At 32.6% G+C, this 21,291-nt stretch overlaps 3 protein-coding genes across 7 annotated transcripts in view; 2 read left to right on the top strand and 1 right to left on the bottom strand.

The window, feature by feature from the left end:
- LOC120636990 overlaps positions 1 to 21,291 on the bottom strand; it is a 350,702-nt gene that overhangs the window by 185,777 nt on the left and 143,634 nt on the right. The gene's annotated exons all lie outside the window — the stretch shown is intronic.
- On the top strand, positions 1,139 to 13,261 carry LOC120637029 (chymotrypsin-C-like). 5 transcript variants are annotated; one of them, XM_039908619.1, is made up of 8 exons: positions 1,139 to 1,336; positions 2,416 to 2,706; positions 9,679 to 9,852; positions 10,689 to 10,920; positions 11,351 to 11,460; positions 11,747 to 11,914; positions 12,386 to 12,545; positions 13,003 to 13,261. In XM_039908619.1, the coding sequence occupies exons 2-8, from the start codon at positions 2,446 to 2,448 to the stop codon at positions 13,218 to 13,220; spliced, it is 1,323 nt and encodes a 440-aa protein (XP_039764553.1). In that variant the 5' UTR covers positions 1,139 to 1,336; positions 2,416 to 2,445; the 3' UTR covers positions 13,221 to 13,261. The 5 variants fall into 5 exon arrangements, with proteins under 5 accessions (XP_039764553.1, XP_039764569.1, XP_039764562.1 ...); XM_039908635.1 differs by having other exon boundaries at positions 2,397 to 2,706; XM_039908628.1 differs by lacking the exon at positions 1,139 to 1,336 and having other exon boundaries at positions 2,239 to 2,706.
- On the top strand, positions 15,283 to 19,826 carry LOC120630469 (serine protease gd-like). Its single transcript, XM_039899746.1, has 6 exons — positions 15,283 to 15,375; positions 16,150 to 16,375; positions 16,462 to 16,571; positions 17,329 to 17,496; positions 18,064 to 18,253; positions 19,596 to 19,826. The coding sequence occupies exons 1-6, from the start codon at positions 15,283 to 15,285 to the stop codon at positions 19,817 to 19,819; spliced, it is 1,011 nt and encodes a 336-aa protein (XP_039755680.1). The 3' UTR covers positions 19,820 to 19,826.

Below are 21,291 nucleotides of genomic sequence, written 5' to 3'. Positions count from 1 at the left end.
TAAATACTTATAAAAATAAACATCCAAATACTGTAAAATATTCATGTTCATATCACAATCATTTTCCAGTTGTGGGAATCGAACCCACAGCTTTGGACTCCAAAAGCAATGTCTTTGCTCACTGCGCCAGTCGGGCGTTGAAATCACACTTAGTACACGTAGTTTAGCACTGTACCACTGCAGTAGAGGTGCAGGGTTATCATAGACGAAGATCATAAGTTATCAAGAGAAAAACAAATCCAATGGTACACCACATACTTGCAATATTATTGCCATTATAAATATTGAGAATACTTTTTATTAATAAATAGCTGTTTCTCGCATTAAAACCGTAATAAATGTGGACATACGATTATTACGGGTTTTTATTTTCCCGTGGGAACTGTATTTTCCTGTGATAAAAAGTAGCCTATCTCCCTCCTATCAACCACGGTTTAGAACCAGTTTTTTGATTTATATAACCGGTTAATTTTAATGTTCTGCGTTTTACAGGGTATATGATTGATCGAACCGAAATGCTATAGGTTACCGTTCTAATTGATTTAACGATTAAATCACGTTTATAAAACCGAAATTAACCGGTTTATGCAAGACCTGCTAATCCCTTTGACAAATGCCTAGCCTAGTACGTGATGCGTGCGAGTCCCACTTCGCTGCTAAATACAAAAATAGTATAAATTATACATCTTTTTGAATAGATTTGGGTCTTATCAATCAAGATGTTTGAAAGAAAAAGGCTTCATTTTAGGAATAAAAATTATTTAGGTACCCAAAATGTGACGACCTGAAATTAAAGATAGCAAAACCGGTTAATTACAACCGATTGAGTGAAATTAAATAAAAACCGCACCGAAGAGTACCGAAGAGAACTGAAGTTTTTCCTGTTTAACCGGTTACAAACCGAAACCGAAATGATTTTAATACCGGGTTTAATAACCAAACCGGTTTAAATTTTTTTCCGGTTTCCGAGCCCTGCTTTCAACTCTATGCCCAAAATCAAGTTCATTGATTGCAAAAATAGGGCTTGAAGGGAGGACAAACAAACAAACAATGACACTTTCGCATTTATAATATTAGTATAGATTCAATTCTCCAATACGCCCATATATTATATTCAAAGACGCACTCATCCCATATTGTTAAGAATATTCAGATTATTGACAATTATTATGACGCGTGTGCAGGATGCCAATAATATTGTTATGTACATTTGCAATTTTCCTCATTGCCTTTGTACCTTTTTGGTTAGTTTGAAATTTTTTTAGCACTTATACGGTGGTTTTCATATTGTGACACTCAATTAAACAAAAGGTGGAGGGATTGCTATCAGAACCTGGTAAGAGTTTTTGTCACATATGAATGTGGTTTTATATAAAGAAAATGCAATGAGGTGAACTGCGGCCTGAATTCAATGTTTTTTTTATTTTTATTTGATTAGCAAAGATTTCAATCTATAGTTTTGCCATGCTACTGAAACTATTTTACTTTCTATGTAGATCAACCAGAAATAATTCGCTTTAGTACAGTAATGTTTCTGAATAATCACCGGTACTAATGACGTGTCAAAAGTGAGTTTACTCATCATTCATCTATGCCATTCGCCTTAAAAGTCGTATTCGTTTATCGAAATGCTTTGACGTCAAAGTAAAGTAGATCTTACTTAACTTATTTTACTGTCTAGGGAGCTACCTGAAGAAGTATGAATGATTGATATATAATTTGAGCATTACCACATGGTTGATAAGTTCTATGTCTGTCATTGTTTTTTTTTTTTATACTTTTTGTGGCAGAGCTCGCCGGGGGAACGCCTGAGGTTGATGGACACAGGGCGGCACGTTGAATGATGTGTTCCTTACATGCCCTGCGAATATTTGCTCTGTTTATAGCGATAGTTTTTAACTTACGGTTTAATACTATAATTACTTTAGGGTGGGACCTACTGATGGTTGATCCATGTCAATAATTAAGGTTATAGCAAACTACTAATAACTTTATATACAATTAAAATTTTTGTTCATCTTACCAATATCTTGAAAATTTCTTTATTACAAATTTTATACTCGTGTATCGTGATTGTTGTAGGATTTTGTTCTACAGAAAAAATTGTAGGAAAATATTATAAATATGATATCTCATTCGGCCATCTCACATAATGGTTTGTCCTGTACGATTTTCTCTGAGGCCGGCTTTGTTTTGTAAAACACTGACTTTGACTTGACTTTGTGAATAAACACAGCAGGCGCCTTGTCATTTCAAAATAACTCGGTATTAGTCGGCTTTGCCTCGTTCTTTACGTATTTCTCAGTCTTCTGTTGTTATAATTTGGCTGGACATAAACAAAATATTATCTGAGTTGATTGATTATTAAATTATTTATTAGATTCTCATTCATTCAGCATGCTGTATTAAATTCAGATTTTGGGGCCGTAAAGATTGGAATAAGAAATGTGGCACATTATGAAGACAGTGACCTTCTTGTTGATATTTATGATAAAAGTAAACAGTGGCCAGGACGACGGATGGGCTTTGCTTGGAAATCCTCTAATGAACGTTTTTCCTTGTAACAAATCGCAATTTATAACCCTTTCGTATGAACCCGGATTGCCACCTGAAGAAGAAAACAAGTACTTCGTAAATATTATGAAGGATTTTCCAAAATACACAGGGATAGAATTAAAATTCGACTCTGATACGAACATTACATTGGTAAGTATTTTTTTTATGAAATTGGTATATAATATATTTCGACGGTATATTATATAGCAATTTCATAAATTTGGTATATAATTTATGATCGACGGCATAAAATATCTGTGTCGGTCGAGATTTCACGACGAGACTATTACAACGATCTTTAATTCTATTTCCGTTATATTACATTAGCTTTATAAGCTAATAAGCATTTTGATAATTGATTGATCTCGAGTGTGAGATGGTGATAACAAAAAAAAACTGGCTAAGTAATAGAGATAGAGTAAAATATAAATTACTTGTTGATGTTCTAACTTTGTTTGATAATACAATTATGAAACATTCATAATTGTATTATCAAACATTCACATGATATCTATCGCTAACAAAATATTATCGTAACTCATGAATGAGTGCCTTCATCGAGTGTTTGCATCCTCTTAGACCGTACTAATTGCACGGAAAACTTCTCAGACGACTCCTCGTTACACAATAATTCCACAGAATATGTAGAAGGTAAAGCTAAAGAAGTATTAATATCACAACTGTTTTTCTTGCTTTTATAATGCCATGAAAAATGAAGAATCAAATTATACTCGTAGTTTATGCTGTTAATATGTATGAAGGCATAAATAAACCATGTATCGGAAATTAGATAAAAGTTTTTCGTAAATACCTATCAGATAAATTTTTTCTTGTATATTTACTACGTTTCATTGAACTTGGGTTTCCTTTACATTGCTTTATGTTCTGTAACCGGTCTTTCTTGTTCACTGTCTAGTTATTCGTGTCGTAGTAAATAAATTAATATAGCATTTGGTGTTAAGTCTTGGGTTTTTTTTATTATTATTATAAAATTATGTTTGTATAATATTATATGTAAATGTTTTAATATACCTAATTCAAAGTACAGATTCCAGTTTTGAGGGTGTCTAACCGACTGTTTTTATCTTGTTGTAAATTTATTGTAAGTTTCATTGATAATACAAATTTATGAGGGTTTAACCTAAACAGTATGTAGGCTGGATATTATATAGTTGCCATCACCTTAATCTGTTTTAATTTTTTTTTGTTACAAAACGCATAAGTAAATATTTAAATGACAAAAGGAATACATAACATAGGTTTGAAAATTTTAATAAATGAGATTTATCAAAATTGCCTTTATTAACAAAAATGAAAAAGAATAACTGAACAAATCATTACATATACGAGTGTTTTATTTAGAGTTTTTTTTCTTAGCTTTTTTTGTAGACGTTCATAAATTTAGACTTGTATTTGAAATAATAAATTGGCGCGTTAATATCGACGCAAATGCAACAAATTCTTTATTGGCTTTATAAGGCGCCGCATGGGTGAATCTATGAATACATTTTTGCGCGTTCTTCGAGACGAATGTAAACGTACGTTTGAACTCGTGAACGTGTGCGAAGTTTAACTACTCGTAGCTGCAACTGACTCTCGTTTAAGCGGCACTACGAGTTGTCTCAGCGTAGAAATTTCACATTTTGCGTGTATGATTTGATTCATCTCATGAACACCAGCCTCTTTTCTTATAGGAGAGAGAGTTGTAGAGCATACCACGCTGGTCCAATAGGGGTAAGTTGGACCAGGACAAACAGCTTAGTGTACTCTCCGCGGTACGGGGCTCAAACCCATTTACTCTAGCTCATTTTTTTTTTAAATAAACTAACAAATCTTGCCACGACCCAGGAATTGAACCCGGCACTTCGTTATTTTTAATTGAATATGTTGACTGCTAGACCAACGCGGTGGTTAGGATTAATCTGATTGTCTTTAATTATAGGATATTATTATTTTTGATTTTACAGTAACACACCACTGTTGAGTTAGTATAAAACAAAATATAACGCTAAGTTAATCTTATATGTAACTAAGTATGTCAAGGAGGTTATCGAGGCATTTATTTAAATTTAAATTACCAGTGGATGAGTTAATATCAATATTACAATTATAACTGCAATACGAAATACTCGTGCACGTTTGTGAAAAAAAAAATAAACATGTATTTTAGTGTACATAAGTGATGATGCCAAGTACTGAAATCCAAGTCAAGCCAAGTCATTGATCTGTTTTAAAACATATATATGTTTTAAAACAGAACAATGACTTGACTGAGAAAGTTCAATAGTAAAATTAAAATAATTTTTTACAATGCCCTTAGACTACGTTTTATAATAAGTGTTTACAAACGGATATTGTTTATATGATCATATCTTATTAAAATTTGTATGTAAACATCAATAAAACTATGGCAGTGAAGCAATTGTTGATGCTCTTAGCAATTACTTTAGCAACAGGTACTGGTCAGGAGGAAGAGGGGTGGGCAGTTCTAATTAACCCACTAGTATCAATTATACCTTGTAATGAAACTTATGATATTTACATTAGTTTCGAACCTGGTCTACCTCCAGACGACGAAAATAGTTACAATCTTACATTGAATAAAAATTTCCCTCTACATACCAATATAGTAGTTGAATTTGACTCTGATGCAAGCATATTTTTGGTAAGTCAAACATTTCCTTTTTCCTTTTCAACTTTCAGATAATATAACTGAAACAAATATTATTTAAAATGATTTCAATTATGTGATTCAGTTTATATTTATGTTCTGGTAATACAGTAAAATTGTTATACTCGTAATAAAGCAAACAAATTATCTAAACTTATAATATTTGATTTGAATGCGCGAAACATTGCCAAGTAACTTAAAAACGTAGAGGTTGAATTATTAGTTTAATCCATTAAGATTTGGCGACCACTATCTTGTTGAGTTATCTAAATCATTATACTAAGCCCCAAACCAAGACCTCGAGCTGTAAGAATAAAACTTCTACCTTTTGAGCATAATGACTCGAGAATGAGGTAGACCCGAATCAAAATAACTCTACAATCCGTCAGTTAATAAAATAAAAACAAAAGGTTATCGTACAACATCGTATATATAGTTTAGGCATTTGTAATATGTGACGCTCTCACTGCCTTCAATTTAATACCATTGTATGATATATATATAGTATCTAAGAACTTCACTGGTAGAGTCACTATAAACAGACATACTTGACGTTTCAAATGTGCTTATAAAGGCCTACTTGAAATAAATTAATTTTGAATTTTATATGTTCTTATCAATGCATTCGGCTACATATATACCGGCTATAGTAGTGCCACCAACTGCACGTACGAATAAGTTCACACGCATCGATGCCATAGTGCATATTTATATCTGAATACTTCTGTAGCTTTAATAAACTAAAACAAGTAACGTAAATCTACAACCGGCATTTGTTGGTATAAAATAATGTTTGTTGTATATTTTTTATTGATTTCTAACAGGTTTTGCACTTATAACTTTGATCTCGCTTGATAAGTTCACCATATTGACACGCCTGACTTAGCAGGTAGTACAAAATGCATTTTAAAACAACCTTGAAAAAAGGTCTTCAGTTCGTTGCACATTTTTTAAGTTTTCTTTTTTTCTATTCCATTAAAAGTTAGCCCTCGATTGCACTTGTCAGAAATATATACACATATATGCTATTTCGTCACTTAGTGTAATTCAATTTTGTACACAAAAGAAATTAATCCCATTTGGCCCATTAAAATTTTGTTAACTTTAGCTGAGTTTTTGATTACTTTTAAGAGGAGTATAGAAATTAAAGAAAAAAGATTATTATTGATAATAATTAACTCATTTGTAAATCAACTTAAAAATAAAAATAAAAACTACTTCTAAGCGTTCAGATAAGTTTGTGAAAGAGAACATAAGTTCCAGTCAACCAAAATTTTTTTTATATATATTTGGTAGTGATAAATCATTATTTATTACCTACAAATATATTTAAAATTCAGGATGAACACAATCAATTAATGTAAAACTAGTGACAAATGTACCTTTTTCGAATCTCCTTCTGTTTTTAAGCTTTATGAGTGTGAATCCAGTACTCTATCAATTAATTTTAGATTTAATTGACACTAATTAAAATTATATTGTGCACGAATATATTTTTGGCCGTGTACTTGAATGTTTCTCCATGCATTCAAATAATATGAAGATCACTTTTATAAACAAAAAATGTGATAACTTGTTATGCTCAATATACAACCATATGTTCATAATATATCATGGATTTCCGCAAAGTAACGCCTGCTTCCATCCAATATTTCTTTAGATATAAAAATCAATTTAAAATCCTAGAAAATTTTAGAAAAATTTGGGGGATATTTGAATTTGGAGATTTGATACAGGAAAGTACATAATCCATTTCTGTCTAAAGCTACTTTCTGCATTTTTACCAAAATCGCAAGAAACCAGTTATTTTTGCTTATGACGGCTCCAAGCGGATCTTGCGCTTCTTGCAAAGTTTGAAGCAGTTTTCGATGAATATGTTTCAGTTATTGAATAGATACTTCATAAACATAGTCGGCTATATCAAAGCGTTAAACATATGTATTACATATATAAAAAAAGTGCACATATTTTTTTAACCGTGACCAAACCCAGTCAAATTTGAGAAAAGGAGGAAAATATTGTTGTTTTAGAACTCATTCCTGAAACGCAAAATAAATGCCTACTATGAATTTAAAGATAACCTCACCTTTCTCTATTCTCTCAAATATATTTATCATATCTGAGATTATATGGAAATGTTTCTTCCTGTTTATTATACATCTAACAATTACAACTAGTGTTGTAGTAGTATGTGTATATATGATAATCTCTAATATCTATTAACACAAAAGAAAATAAAAAATACGAGGTAGAAGATGTATGATTTATTAGTTTTTTTGCAATGTTAAAAGTTATATCGAACTGAGCGTTTTGAGAAATGTCTTATTCATGATCTGTATAGTTTTGCAGCGACACAGTGTATTGTAACTTTAATTCTTGTGCAGAGGTCGTGCATGTGATTCCATCCATACCTTCTAGTACCTTTACCAATTTCTTATTTTTATTTTTGATTACTTATTCTACTTGTATTGTATGTGAAGTGCTTAGTGACTTACGACCTACTTAAATTTTTTTATTGCATTTTAAGAATTATACAGGATGATAAATTAGGTGGAAATTAATATTTTTCAACCAAATTCTTACAAATTTAATCATTCTTGGTTATAAACAAATAGTTTATTAGCTTTTAATTAAAGAACAAATTAAAATATTATAACAGTATAATTTTATAACAATTTTATAACTTATAATTTTTTTTTTTTAAATCAATTGGATATAGGTTTAATATAATTGCAGAAGGTGAGATTGCAGTCAAGGCCTGGCTTTTAGTGGAATTAAAAAAATGTAATCTTACGTTTATATTATGTATACTTTTACTAATATCACAATACAACTATGACTTATTAAATAAAAATAAGCAACAGTAATATAAGTGATATTATAATTTTTTTTTAAGATATTTTCGAGCACTTAATTATTGTGTATGTATTATATACATACACAATAATTAAGTGCTCGAAAATTTAAATAAATATTTTGTTTTGTTATTAGTGACAATATATGCGTGTACAATAAAATGCAACATGTATGTAAATTTACCATATTTTCCATAATATAGATAGGTTAAATTGATTGCCTGTTTTCCGTGAAATAGCTTAAATAAAAAAAAACATGGAATATTAAAACCTAACAATATAAACTTAGTAAGAACAATGAAGCAAGCCATTTTGTTTATAATATTTATTGCAAAAGTGAATAGCGATAACGACAGTGGGTGGGCTCTAGTTGGTAACCCATTAGCAGCTGCTCACCCTTGCAACGATTCCCAGGATATATCTATTTCATATGAACCTGGTCGGTCTCCGGATGAGGAGAATGAATACTCAGTGTTTTTAACAAAGAAATATCCTGCTCATTCCATTATAATATTGAGATTCGATAGCGATGCAAGTATATCCTTGGTAAGAAACCATCCATACATTCGAATTTTACTCTATTAGTCTATTAGACCTTTTCTCACTTGAACCAAAAACAGATTTCTAAAAAATTTGGCAAGAAATACAACCTGAAATACAACAGTTCCCGCGGGATTGGAAATATAAAACATGCTCGGAAAAAGTCACGGGAAATGGCTATAGTAATGATATAAATTTGAAAATTATTCTGTTTGTTTCGATGTCCCTGTTTTTATCATACTATTAAGATTTTAAACGTGAACGTTTATGTTGATTTCTCGTCTTTGTTACTCTATCACAGAAAAACTACTACAAAATGGATTTGGCTTAGATTTGGAGTGGATATTGATTTAACTCTGCATTAACCCTTGGTTGACTTATTATTCTGGGAAAATCCATGGTTGCTACGATATTTGTAATACCAAATTTCCTCGAAATTAGATTTATACTGCATATATAAATCTAATTTCTAGGAAATTTCTTTACGTACTCAGGCTTATTCACCGCGGGTAACAATGTGTGGCGCAGCTAGTTGTATACACTTAAGCCAGCCAGAAGGCCTTATAAACGTTTTCCTTGATAAGTACTCTAAAACAGAATTTATATTTACAAATTGCATCGTTACTTATATCTGAATAGTTTCTGTCCGTTCAGAGAAATATAAATGTGACATGAATTAAGGAGTAGTGATAGAGTTATAGCTGTGTACGTACTTTTATTTTGTTGGGACTAATTTAAACTAATGCCTCAATTGAGAGTGTAAGCTATATTTATGCTAAATTTCTGCCAAATCACCAAGATCCGCATTCATCCACATGGAATTAGGTTATAGTTTTTTGTGAAAGAACATTTGAATTTTGTCAGGATTTAATGTTTTTGGATTAAAGTATGCATTAAGACAAGAATCCTTTCCAAATTTTAGCCCAACCTGTCATTGTGGCATGAAGTAATGAAGGAGACACAAGCAAAGATAACATATATAATAATCTTGTAGATAATATGATTTAAGGTAGGTACTCAAATCAATAAATTTTTAAACTTAATATTTCTTTTCAGAATGATAAAAGTTTTGCTAGAGTGTCTGTCAACCCAGATAACTCATTCTCAATACGATTTTTTAAAGCACACAATGGATTGGGGCTTACAGTGAAGGGACTTATACCTGGAGTAATTCCTTATTTAACAAGTGTTGTAATAAATAGTAAACAATATTGTTCTAAGCCGTGGGTGGTAAGTAATACGTGTGGTTTCTCAGTAATTCTATATTTCAATGACTAGTTGGACAGCAGCGTCCACGTAGTCATAGTACGATCAATATCTGACACATTTCTATAAGACTGGTGGAGACCATACACGGATAGGAACATGGGAAGGGTAGTGTAAATGGAGCAGTTTTGACCTAACTGCCTAATGCTCCAAGAGTTAATGGATCAGAATGTGAGAGTATTGAACCTGTATTACTCGCATGTTTAAATACAAGTCATAAATTGTATTTTAGTAGTAACTAGTGGAAAGGAAGTAATAAACGTGGCTCTTGTGTTATACGTTTCCATTAAAATGTTCTCAGAGACATAGGGGGGAAGAGCACCAATTTTCTAACGCCTATTGAACATTTCTTGACATACTACAAAACTACAAAATGGAAAAGGCACTTTAATTAGTCATAAAACAGCAATGCTAAGGAGATAAGCTTAGTAATTGCAAAATTCAAAATTCATTTATTTCAAGTAGGCCTAATATAAGCACTTTTGAAACGTCAAGTCTGTCTGTGTGTAGTGACTCTACCACCGGTTCGGAAGGCATCCGAGAAGAAGCCGGCAAGAAACTCAAAAGATAGTCTTTTCCAATTTTACATTTTACATTTTAAAATTCATTTTTCTATCTTGTGAGAGATGAAAGCGTAGCCGGATGCTTTCAAGCAACCTTGTCGTTAAGAAATTCATCAATTGTATAATAACCTTACTGTAATAAATGTGTTTTAACACATTCTATAAACTTATGCATTGGCAGGTCCAAAATTACCTTAGGAATACAAATGAAGAAGAGGATGTTAACTTAAATTTCAGGGCATTCTTGACGGCTTCATACAAGGATATAAAGATACGGCGGAAAGTCCTGATAGAAAACCAAAAAAGAACTGTGGAAGACGACAAGTAACACACACTGAGCTGATTGTTAATGGAGCTTTGACAAAGCCAGGAGACTGGCCATGGCACGTAGCTTTATACAGAATTGACCGTTCAACTATAAAATATATCTGTGGTGGAACACTCATTTCCAAGAATCACGTTTTAACGGGTATGTTGTTTTATTTATGTTTGTAGCTGAAATCAATCATTGAACAATCAGTAATTTTTGTGCTTTCTATTTTCTATAATTATTTGACTAAAATTAAAATAAATTAAAAAATTTCATGGCATAAAAGACTTGAGATGGTAAGTCATTATTGAATTCCCATACATAATAAACCATAAAGAGCAGTGTTAAGAAAATAGCATATTTGAATAATAATATAGTTATGGCATATATTCCAGGTCATACTATAAAGAGTTTATAAAGGTGTGTTTTAAAACAAATAAAAAGTAGTTGAATCAATTTTATAGTTAACATTTATTAGAAAATATTGGACTTTCTCTTGACTCGGAGAAGTCAAAAGCTAGCTAGCTTAGCCGGTGAAAAAAGGCCTTGTTAATATATATATATATATAATAAACTATATTTTTTGCAGCTGCCCATTGTGTTACAATTAGAGGTGTTCCAGCACTGCCAGAGACTCTGAGTGTCGTCCTTGGGAAATTCAATTTAATTGGAGGAGACACTGAGTCGGTAGAGAGAGAAGTAAGTTAAATTAATTATTATTATTTGATTGTCTCAAACCACAATACAGTTTCTTGATTGTTGTGAAAAAGGAATAAGTAATACTTAAAGCATAAGAAGTAATAAGTAACAGAGGTAGGAGGAAATTTAAGTATAGTATGAGCAAGTTTCATATTCTAATCTAATATGAGAGAGGAAGCCCATCTTGTAGATGTAAAGTATCAGGACAACAATGCACAAGAATTTTAAAGAAAATAAATATGCCGTATGAATTAACTAAGATAAACCATTTATTATCTGTTTTCAGGTACACAGTATAGTTGTTAATGATCAATTTGATCACAGACGCCTAGAAAATGACATTGCTCTTCTAAAATTGAAATCTGAAGCTGTATTTAATGACTATATACAACCAGCCTGCTTGTGGTATCCAAAAGCGGTTGAAAGACTACCGGGTACGGAAATATTTGGAACGGTATGTGCAAATATAATAGAAGAAATTAAAACTGATCAAAAATAATAATAAATAAATAAATAAATATACTACGACAATAGACACATCGCCATCAAGCCCCAAAGTAAGCGTAGCTTGTGTTATGGGTCCTAAGGTGACTGATGAATATTTTTATTAATAACATACATAAATACTTATAATATACATATAAACACCCAGACACTGAAAAACACTTCATGTTCATCAAACAAACATTTTCCAGTTGTGGGAATCGAACTCACGGCCTTGGACTCAGAACGCAGGGTCGCTGCCCACTGCGCCAATCGGCGGTCATAATAAAATATTTTTGATAAAATATATTTAAGATTAATTTAATTTAATTAGAAATTTTCTGCGGAAATAATAAACTTTATTGTGTGCGTAAGGGTGATGGTCCGTCTACTCAGGCATTTATCCATAAACTTGTACCTACTCCAAATTGTTTCCTTTCAGGTTGTAGGATGGGGATTTGAGAACACAGATGCTTTAGCACCACAGCTTCGAAAAGCCAAAATGCCTTTAGTAGGCGAGAGCACTTGCATAAAGAGCAATCCTGTTTTCTATTCCAAACTTCTTAAAAACAATAACAAATTCTGTGCTGGCTATCGCAATGGTAACTTTCTTTTTACTTCGTATGTGTAGAATTAACCGAGAGTTTATGAAGTATTTTGACTTCCCACCCTGCCAACCCGTGAATAAGCTCGCTGCCGGTAACATGTGACGGCACTTCATTTCTTAAGTATAGTTCAATTATTTAGGATTTGTCGATATTTCGACCCAATTGCATGGATCGTGGTCACGACGGGCCTACGTAGGTACGAGATGTCAAGTTGGATGTCACGGGCAGAATCTGACTACCCGCTTTCGTGTTCTTTTTGTCGGTACTTCACGAACTGTTCGACACACTACACTGACAACGTCACTTTTAAATTTTTGTGCTTCCGAATTTCAATCGCTTCACTAACTAGTCTTTGAAATATTGCATTATGATCACCACCAGGTGTGATTGCAGTCAAGGGCTAGCTTGTTGTGGAATAAAAAATAAACGAACAATTGCAATACTTTTGCAGGAACCTCAGCATGCAATGGCGATAGTGGAAGTGCTTTCCAAGTATTTCTCCCAGACAAGACAGGGGATGACAATCCAGATGCAGTAGGAGCTTGGTACGTAAGAGGAATCGTATCTGTCACGTTGTCAAGAGTAGATGTGGCCATTTGCAACCCAGAAGAGTACGTGGTATTCACCGACGTTGAAAAGTATAAACATTGGATCGAAAAACACATGTGATATTTAATAAAATTCAATTCCTTAATTATTTTGTACTCATATGAATAAATATATTTCTTGTGGTTTAATATTTTTTATTACAACGGCCTTCTTACTCTGAGCTGATAATAGGTTGATGACGATAATGAACCTTTTAAAAATATTTTTTTCTTTTGGCAAAACAAATTATATATTTTTTAATATTTAAAATATAATATTAAAATAAATATAAAAATATACACTCCTTCGAAAAAAGGGCTCTTTTGATTTAATTAAGTACTTTTAAAAAAATAATATCGAGTGTGGCCTTCTCTGGCTAAAATAACTGCTGCAATTATTTGTATGCTTTGGGCGAGGTTTATTTTTAGTTCCTGGGAAATACGTTCCCATTCGGCTTTAATAGCAATTTAAAGCTCTAGCATGTTCTGCGGAACAGGGTGTACAATTCTTACACATAGTCTTAGAAAGTTCCATAGATGCTCAATGAGACGAAAAGAATAGACGACGACTTCTAGAAGTCCCCTCCTGACAGGCCATACACTAACTACGCTCAAGATTGTTTTTGATGTAATTGTTGGTATTAACAATTAAAAAATTTAAAAATTAAAAATAAAACTTTTTTATTAATTTATAGAACAATATCTATGCTCGATACGGTAATAATGTGTTTAAATAACTTTGTATTTTCCATTTGGGAACATTTTATTTTACTTCCCAGTGCTTTTTAATACGTAGATAAGTTATTCTTATTAACTGAATGCAAATAAAGCCTCTTTAGTTTAAGATTTACATAGTTGTTCGAAATAGTTTTGGGTGCCCGTTTTGTTTTCAAAAGTATTTTTTCATATAATAGTACCTATACCTATGCACCTGAATATACCTGAATAAGAAGCTTTGTGGAGGATTGAATTAGCACCGTATTTTAACAAAATATTTTTACAATATTGGTTTAAGAGTTTAGTTAGAGAACAGTTTCTAGGAAAACTTTAAGAAATTCAAATATTCTCTAGAGGACAACCTTAATCAAAAAAACCATAAAATACCAGCCTATTATGTACATTATCAGTACCTAAGAACTAACATCGTTTTTATTACCTCTAGATTTATCTTGGAGACGTTCATAATAATTTAGTTCTCACCAAGATGTTAACCTCAAACAGGTTTTTAAGCAACTCTTGGTATTTTTATTGGTCAGCGACATCCAATGATCCAATAAATAAAAAAAGTCATCGGTTGGTATGGGATAAGCAATTATAAATGTTATTTTTGGTTTTTTCATCTCCATATTTTTTATATAACTCGATATGTTTAGGCAAACAGGATTGAGCAACATAAAGCTGATAAGGTGCAAATCGTTCAGATGGCAATGACTATCCCATGGAATAAGAGCTGGAAGTTGTGTACAGCTTTATTATAAAGTGTTTTATTTATATAATCTAAGTTTTGTGGAAATTTGTGGTAGTGATAAAAAGAAAGAATATTATTTAAAGTCTTAAGAAAGTAAAAAGCAAAATGCAGAAGTTAAAATTTTTTTTATTAGTTATTTGCTACATAGGGGTTCAATGTGACAAAGATAGAACCAAACAAAATTTTTCAACACATAATGCTTATCCATGTAATGGTTCCAACGATATTAAGATCTCGTTTGTACCTAATGAGCCCAATAAAGAAGACTATCAGATTTTTATTGATAAAACATTAACTAGAAATACTAAAGTAATTCTAACTCTTGATACTGATAGCGTTGTTACACTGGTAAGTAAATATTAAAATATTAGTACTCCAATCACTGTTTAAATCTTTTTGGAAAAAAATTCATTATCATGAATTGTATTATCAAAAATGCAGATAACATTCATATTTTCATTACATAAATTAGAAAGTGAAATTTAAATTTTTGTTTTTGAATGATTGTTTGCAATTTGTAATGATTGTTTTTAATTTAAATTTTTGTTTTTGAGTAGATTCTATGTTATGATTCTATAATATAATTATGTTGCAGAGGGATACAAGTTTTGCAAGAATATACACTACGAAAAAGAACACATTTGAAGTACGCGTATTCAAATTACATGAGGGGATTATGTTAGATGTAAAAGGACAAGTATCTAAAACCGTACCACAAATCAAAAGTTTAATTATAAATAATAAAGAATTTTGCCGGAACCCATCTTTGGTAAGTTAATCTCTGTATATTTTTTCATAGAAAACGGTGAAATTTTCATAGCGATAAATATGAATAGGTGTGAATTTATATTACGTAGACTAAATGTGCCCTGCGGCTTCGCCCGCGTTAATTATGGAACGCAGTATACTGCTACATATTCTACGCCTACCTCAATAAATCAGATACCGTTCGTTAAGTTTTTTCAATCGTACTGGTAGTGCCAAATATACAGCGTGACGCGCGTCCCAGGACACACTAGGACGCAACACAATTTTGGGTTCAGTATATATGTATAGATGTTTTATAGCAACCTCGCTGGCTTAGTGGTCACTGCTGTGAGGTCTAGGATTCGATTCCCAATTTGGGAATTCTGAATTTGACAACTACGTGCTACTAAATCTATAACATGACATCACAGATTTATTTAGTATCGTAATAATTGTTAGTATATTAATAGGCAAAAACCAAATATGTAGTTTATCACAATTTTCTCTTATAAACCGATATTCATTATTTACTTTTATTTAATGGCTGTTGATGTATTTTAGTTACAAAAATAACAAAAATTGCAATTGCAATAGGTAGTTATTTTATAATCAGTCGCAAAAACTATAAAGCAACTCTAAGTATTGATTATTAATTATGCTAGGAACAATTTTCTAAATTGCTCTATATATATGTCTTAATATAAATTATTTTATATATTAAATTTTATTGCTCAACTACTTGTTGTTACATATTTAAGGTATGAAATAAAAGAATTCTTTATTTAAATCGTTGCAGAGACACATCGACAGTGGGTCTTGGGAGAATAATAACTATGCACAAAGCGTCAAGTCTATAGAGTCCTGTGGAAGACGGAAAGTAGCAACCACTAAGTTTTTACAAAATGCTACTTCCACAAAACCAGGTGACTGGCCATGGCACACAGCTATATATCAGCACGACAACACAGAAATTAAGTATATCTGCGGTGGAACTCTCATATCAAATAACTTTGTACTAACAGGTGATTATTTCTCATAAACAATATTCTTATAGATTTCATTTATTGGCAATGCTAAAACCTACAGGCTCATTATGTTTTATTTACAGCTGCACAATGCACATCTCTCGAAGGTACACCACTTGTGCCAGAGACCCTGAGTGTGTTCCTTGGAAAATTTAATTTGGTTGGAGGAGACGAAGGATCTCAACAAAGAGTAGTAAGTTTTACTCACTTTGATAACGGTACTATTTAGATTCAATCCAAGAATCTAAATAGTAACTTATACCTAACTAAAAGATATTAAGACGCAGCTTATGCGGCCGCTGTAGTGTCGCTTCACGAGATATTGCGTTTTGTTCGCGAGCTACTAACTATTAACTATAATGATTGGCAGAACTGTCCTTTGTGCTTAGAATATTTTTACTGTCGCTTATACTAGAAGCGATCATAGAGTAGTGTAAATAAAAGAATTATTCCTATAATATATCAATTTTATTTATTTCAAGTTATTAACGTGGATCATGGTCATAAAATTATATAAATCAAGGACTAGAGCCATATTAAACTTAATATGTAATTCTACCGATCAAATCCCACTTCTGAATTTGGATGGATCAAACCCAGTATTGACTATTCATAACTTTTTTTATTAATCTGCTACATCTATATATATAATCTGCCTTAATTTTTCTCTATCTTCTCCTTAAATCTTAATTATATTCTCTTTGCCGTTCATTTGCCAGTGAAACTTTTTGATTGGTCTAAAAAGAAGTGCGTGAAAAGTAGTAATTTTTTTAGTGACCAATCACACACACACAACGACAAATTACAAAAGCTTTTTACTTCCACTAGTAAATATCTTAATATATTTATAAGACGCGGACTTAGTAGGCAGACGCTCTCCTGTCACAAACGCTAGCATTTTTTACATTAAAAATTAATTAAAGTTATTCCAAGTACGTTTTACTTTACAGGTACAGAAAATATTTATCCATGAAAAATTCGGGTACCAGAATTTAGACAATGATGTCTCATTACTGAAATTAAAGAGCAACGTAGTATTCAGTGATTTGATACAACCTGCATGCTTATGGTACAATAAGGCGTTAGACAAAACACCTGTTGGTGAAGTTTTTGGAACAGTAAGTTTTATTAATTGCTATTTCTGCACGTGGCTTTGACCTCGTCTGCTAACTACATGTAGTTAACATGTGAAAGAAGTAAAAGCTACCAACTAACTTTTGAATTGAAAATATATATAAAAATGTATTTATGTGATTATTCCGAGGTATATAGGATACTATAATACAATTTTTTCAAAATCCATTCAACCATTTTAGTGTATAAAGTCGTTATTCTGTTGTAAGAGATAACATCAGCGTGCATTTTTCACAGATAAACGATGTTACTCAACCAATATTATGTATATAATATATAACTAATATATTGTACAACAATCATCACCATCTAGCCTAAAGTAAGCGTAGCTTGTGTTATGCGTACTGAGATAGCTGATGCATATTGAAATGAATACACATAAAATACTTATTATATACAGATAAACACCCAGACACTGAAAAACATTCATGTTCACAAACATTTTCCAGTTGTGAAAATCGAACCCACAGCCTTTATAATATAAGTATAGAAAGTATAGATTACGTAGATCTAAAGCAACCAATTATTCACTTAATTTTTCATTATTACAGCTAGTAGGCTGGGGTTTCGACACTACTGACTCTTGGTCACCCCATCTCCAACAAATACAGCTCCCCATGGTTACTGAAAGAACATGCCTGAAAAGTAACCCTCGTGTGTTTTCTACTATTCTCAACAGTAATAAGTTTTGCGCTGGTTACGGAGTGCGAGAGGGAAAGACAGGCAGTGTCCAGGAAATAGGTACGTGCAATAGTTATCGTAAAAATAACATGAATGTTAGATTATCTATTAGGAACAGTTTCATTGAACAGTATAAAAGAGGTCAAGGACGGTACTAATAAGTTTAAGAGGCTTATTCTGTATACACGTAAGAGTCAGTAGTACCTTTCTTATTCCACTACAAGTCAGCCCTTGACTGCTGTTTCACATGCTGGTAAGTGATGATGCAGACAAAGATGGAAAAAATCTCCATTACCCGTTTTGGAAAACTTAAGAGCAGGCTTTAAGTTAATCATAACTCGTACTGGATATTTTTTCCATTATAAATCATCTGCTAAGTGCATATTTGGGTATACCCTGTATGCAAAGCACTGCCTGTTAGAGATTTAGTAGTCATATTAAAATGATAAGGTAAGGCTTAATCACTGTACGGCACCGTTTTGTCAGAAGGTTGGTATCTAGCTACGGCTAAACCCTCTCACCAGAGCAGACCATAAAACAGAAATTATCGATTTCCTAATTTTACCTGCTGGGCATCGAACCCAGGACCTCCGACTTAAAACCGCAGCGCTCACCGCTGCGCCAGTGAAATTGACAAGTACATTTAGTAACGGCAAGAAGAATTTTGCTGCTATCCACACTTTATAGGGTCAGCACATGAATTCTTCAAAAGACACACTCGTTCTAGTTTAAGCATATTTTTAGGACTAACCACCTTATGTTAACCTTTTTGGGTATATGCATTATTAACCGGCTTAAAATAAGGTGGAGGCTCTCAATTCGACACTATGTTTTTTAAATATTGGAAAGAAGCAGGAGTTATTTTGCGGAATTCCAAGATATAACCTTTTACATTTAGGGTTATTTGCTATAATCCGCGAAACGCTGGAGAAACTGTATGGTGTGGAGTACAAAAATGGAAGAAGTTATTAATTACAAATGTCAACTAAAAATAACTTTGTAAACTAGTTTTTAGGGAGTATTATTCAGGGTTAAATAGAAAATAGCAGAAAGCGCTCGGCCTGTAGTTGTTCACATTAAAACTAACGACTTACGACTTTTTTTTTACTCTATAATTTGTGAAATATTCAATATTTCACGTGGATACTCTAGTTGTTACTACGCTGTAATGTAACATCCGCAAAAGCGCGCGAACCACGAGTCCAGCGTGCGGTCACAGATCCGACTACGCGACGTAGTCGAATCACCTATCATTGTTTCCACAGTGTAATGTCACTTTAAAAAAGTGAACAAGTAAAAGTTGTTAGTTTAAATGATAGGAACTGCAAGTTGGTGTTTTGATTTAATCTTGTATAGAGCTTTTGATTTTAAAAACATTTGTATTCACGTATTAAAATTTCAGGTGCACCAAATTGTAATGGCGACAGCGGCAGTGCCTTCCAAATCTTCATTCCGGATGATGTAACAGATTCTAGTCCTTTAGCTCCCGGTGCGTGGTATGTCAGAGGCATAGTTTCGTTAACTGTCCCTCGACGCGATTCACCAGCCTGTGATCCCCAACAATATATTGTATTCACTGACGTGGAGAAATACAAAGACTGGATAGATCGCCATTTGATAAATTAAAAGTTAACTTTACTTCTACGGAATTAAAATTAGTAATTATATAATTATTAATAGATATTATTTTTAAATAAAGTTGAAATTTTGACATGCATTTATGATAAAATAAATTACTTAATAAGTCTTAAACCTAAAGAGATATATTTTATTTTATGAACTGGAACTGTTTAATTACCTTTACCTTTGAACCCATAATATATTTCATCCTCTCTATATACTAATAGTAGAGTAATTTCAGAACGAATCTGTTTAATTAATTGAAAAATGGATAAGGGGCACATCATACAAGAATTCTTGCAATTAAATTTGTACAAGCCACTCTAACGTCAGCTGAGAAAGCATAATAGCGAGGACTTCGGTTTCACTTTCGGGGGGTCGAGTTCAAATCCCAGAACGCACCTCTAATGTTTCCAAGTTATTTGCGTTTTGAGCAATTCGAATATCACTTGCTTTAACGGTGAAGGAAAACATCGTGAGGAAACCTGCATGCCTGAGAGTACTCCATATTGCTCTCAAAAGCGTATGAAGACCGCCAATCAGCAGCAAAGCAGTAGTGAACTACGGACGGCCTAAACCCTTATGGGCAGGTAATGCGTAGGTAGAATGATGAGATGACTCTAATGTCGTTATTAAACTATTTCTATAAAATGCTTGATTTAAATACATCAGGCTGATGGCTATTGATTGATTTGTTGAGGCCGGTCTCGTTCGTCTTGTTGTAAGCTTGTTCGAATCATAAGGTCCTGGGTTCGATTCTTATAGGTAAAAAAGTGTGTTCGTTTTGAGAAATTCAAAAATATAACTGACCCGAAAAGTAGTATTTGTTAATATAATACTTTCATAATTACAGTGGTTTGGGTTTTATGATATCTGCCAGTCAGTCAAGATAGGCCTTTTAAAGTTACAGATTTTTTATAAACAACATCATCATCCCGTCTCTTATTGTTTCCCTGGCCATGGGCCTCCTCTCTCATAGGTGATGAAATAAATATCTGTGCCCAAGTATATATCTATACTACTCAGAGAGAGAGAGAGAGAGAGAGAGAGAGAGAGAGAGAGAGAGAGAGAGAAAGAGAGAGGGAGAGGGAGAGAGAGAGCATTAACAATCAAGGAAACAAATAAAGAGAGATGCACAAAACAACGAGCTTTTTGGGACAGAGCTCATGCAGGGAAATACTATGGCCATACTTATTTTTGCCGCTAAGCAGCATCGTTGTATTCCGGTATGAAGGTTGTAGTTGTCGGTGTAATAAATATAAAGCACATGAGGGGAAGCTGTGAAAGTACAGTGGGTAGGACACCGATTTCACTTTCGGGGGTCCGAGTTCGTAACCCCAGCGCGTATCTCTCACTTTTATTAGTTCAGTATGTTTATTTAAGCTATTAAAATATCACTTATTTCAAAGGTTAAATAAAACAGGTGAGGGGACTTGCATTCCTGAGAGTCCTGCATAATGTTTCCAAAAGTGTGTGGA

This window comes from Pararge aegeria, chromosome 1 (assembly GCF_905163445.1).
Source record: "Pararge aegeria chromosome 1, ilParAegt1.1, whole genome shotgun sequence".
Lineage (NCBI taxonomy): Eukaryota > Metazoa > Arthropoda > Insecta > Lepidoptera > Nymphalidae > Pararge > Pararge aegeria.
Note: the sequence above shows the minus strand (reverse complement) of the source record. Positions and strands in the feature narration are given on the sequence as shown.

What these genes read in the sequence shown, in the direction of transcription:
- LOC120637029 (XM_039908619.1), top strand. Translation starts at nt 2,446, where the DNA reads ATGTGGCACATTATGAAGACAGTGACCTTCTTGTTGATATTTATGATA. An exon ending in CAAGAATCACGTTTTAACGG is followed by an intron (nt 10,921 to 11,350) that starts GTATGTTGTTTT and finishes TATTTTTTGCAG; the next exon opens with CTGCCCATTGTGTTACAATT. An exon ending in CTGTGCTGGCTATCGCAATG is followed by an intron (nt 12,546 to 13,002) that starts GTAACTTTCTTT and finishes ATACTTTTGCAG; the next exon opens with GAACCTCAGCATGCAATGGC.
- LOC120630469 (XM_039899746.1), top strand. Translation starts at nt 15,283, where the DNA reads ATGTTAGATGTAAAAGGACAAGTATCTAAAACCGTACCACAAATCAAA. An exon ending in TTGGTGAAGTTTTTGGAACA is followed by an intron (nt 17,497 to 18,063) that starts GTAAGTTTTATT and finishes TCATTATTACAG; the next exon opens with CTAGTAGGCTGGGGTTTCGA. An exon ending in AGGCAGTGTCCAGGAAATAG is followed by an intron (nt 18,254 to 19,595) that starts GTACGTGCAATA and finishes TTAAAATTTCAG; the next exon opens with GTGCACCAAATTGTAATGGC.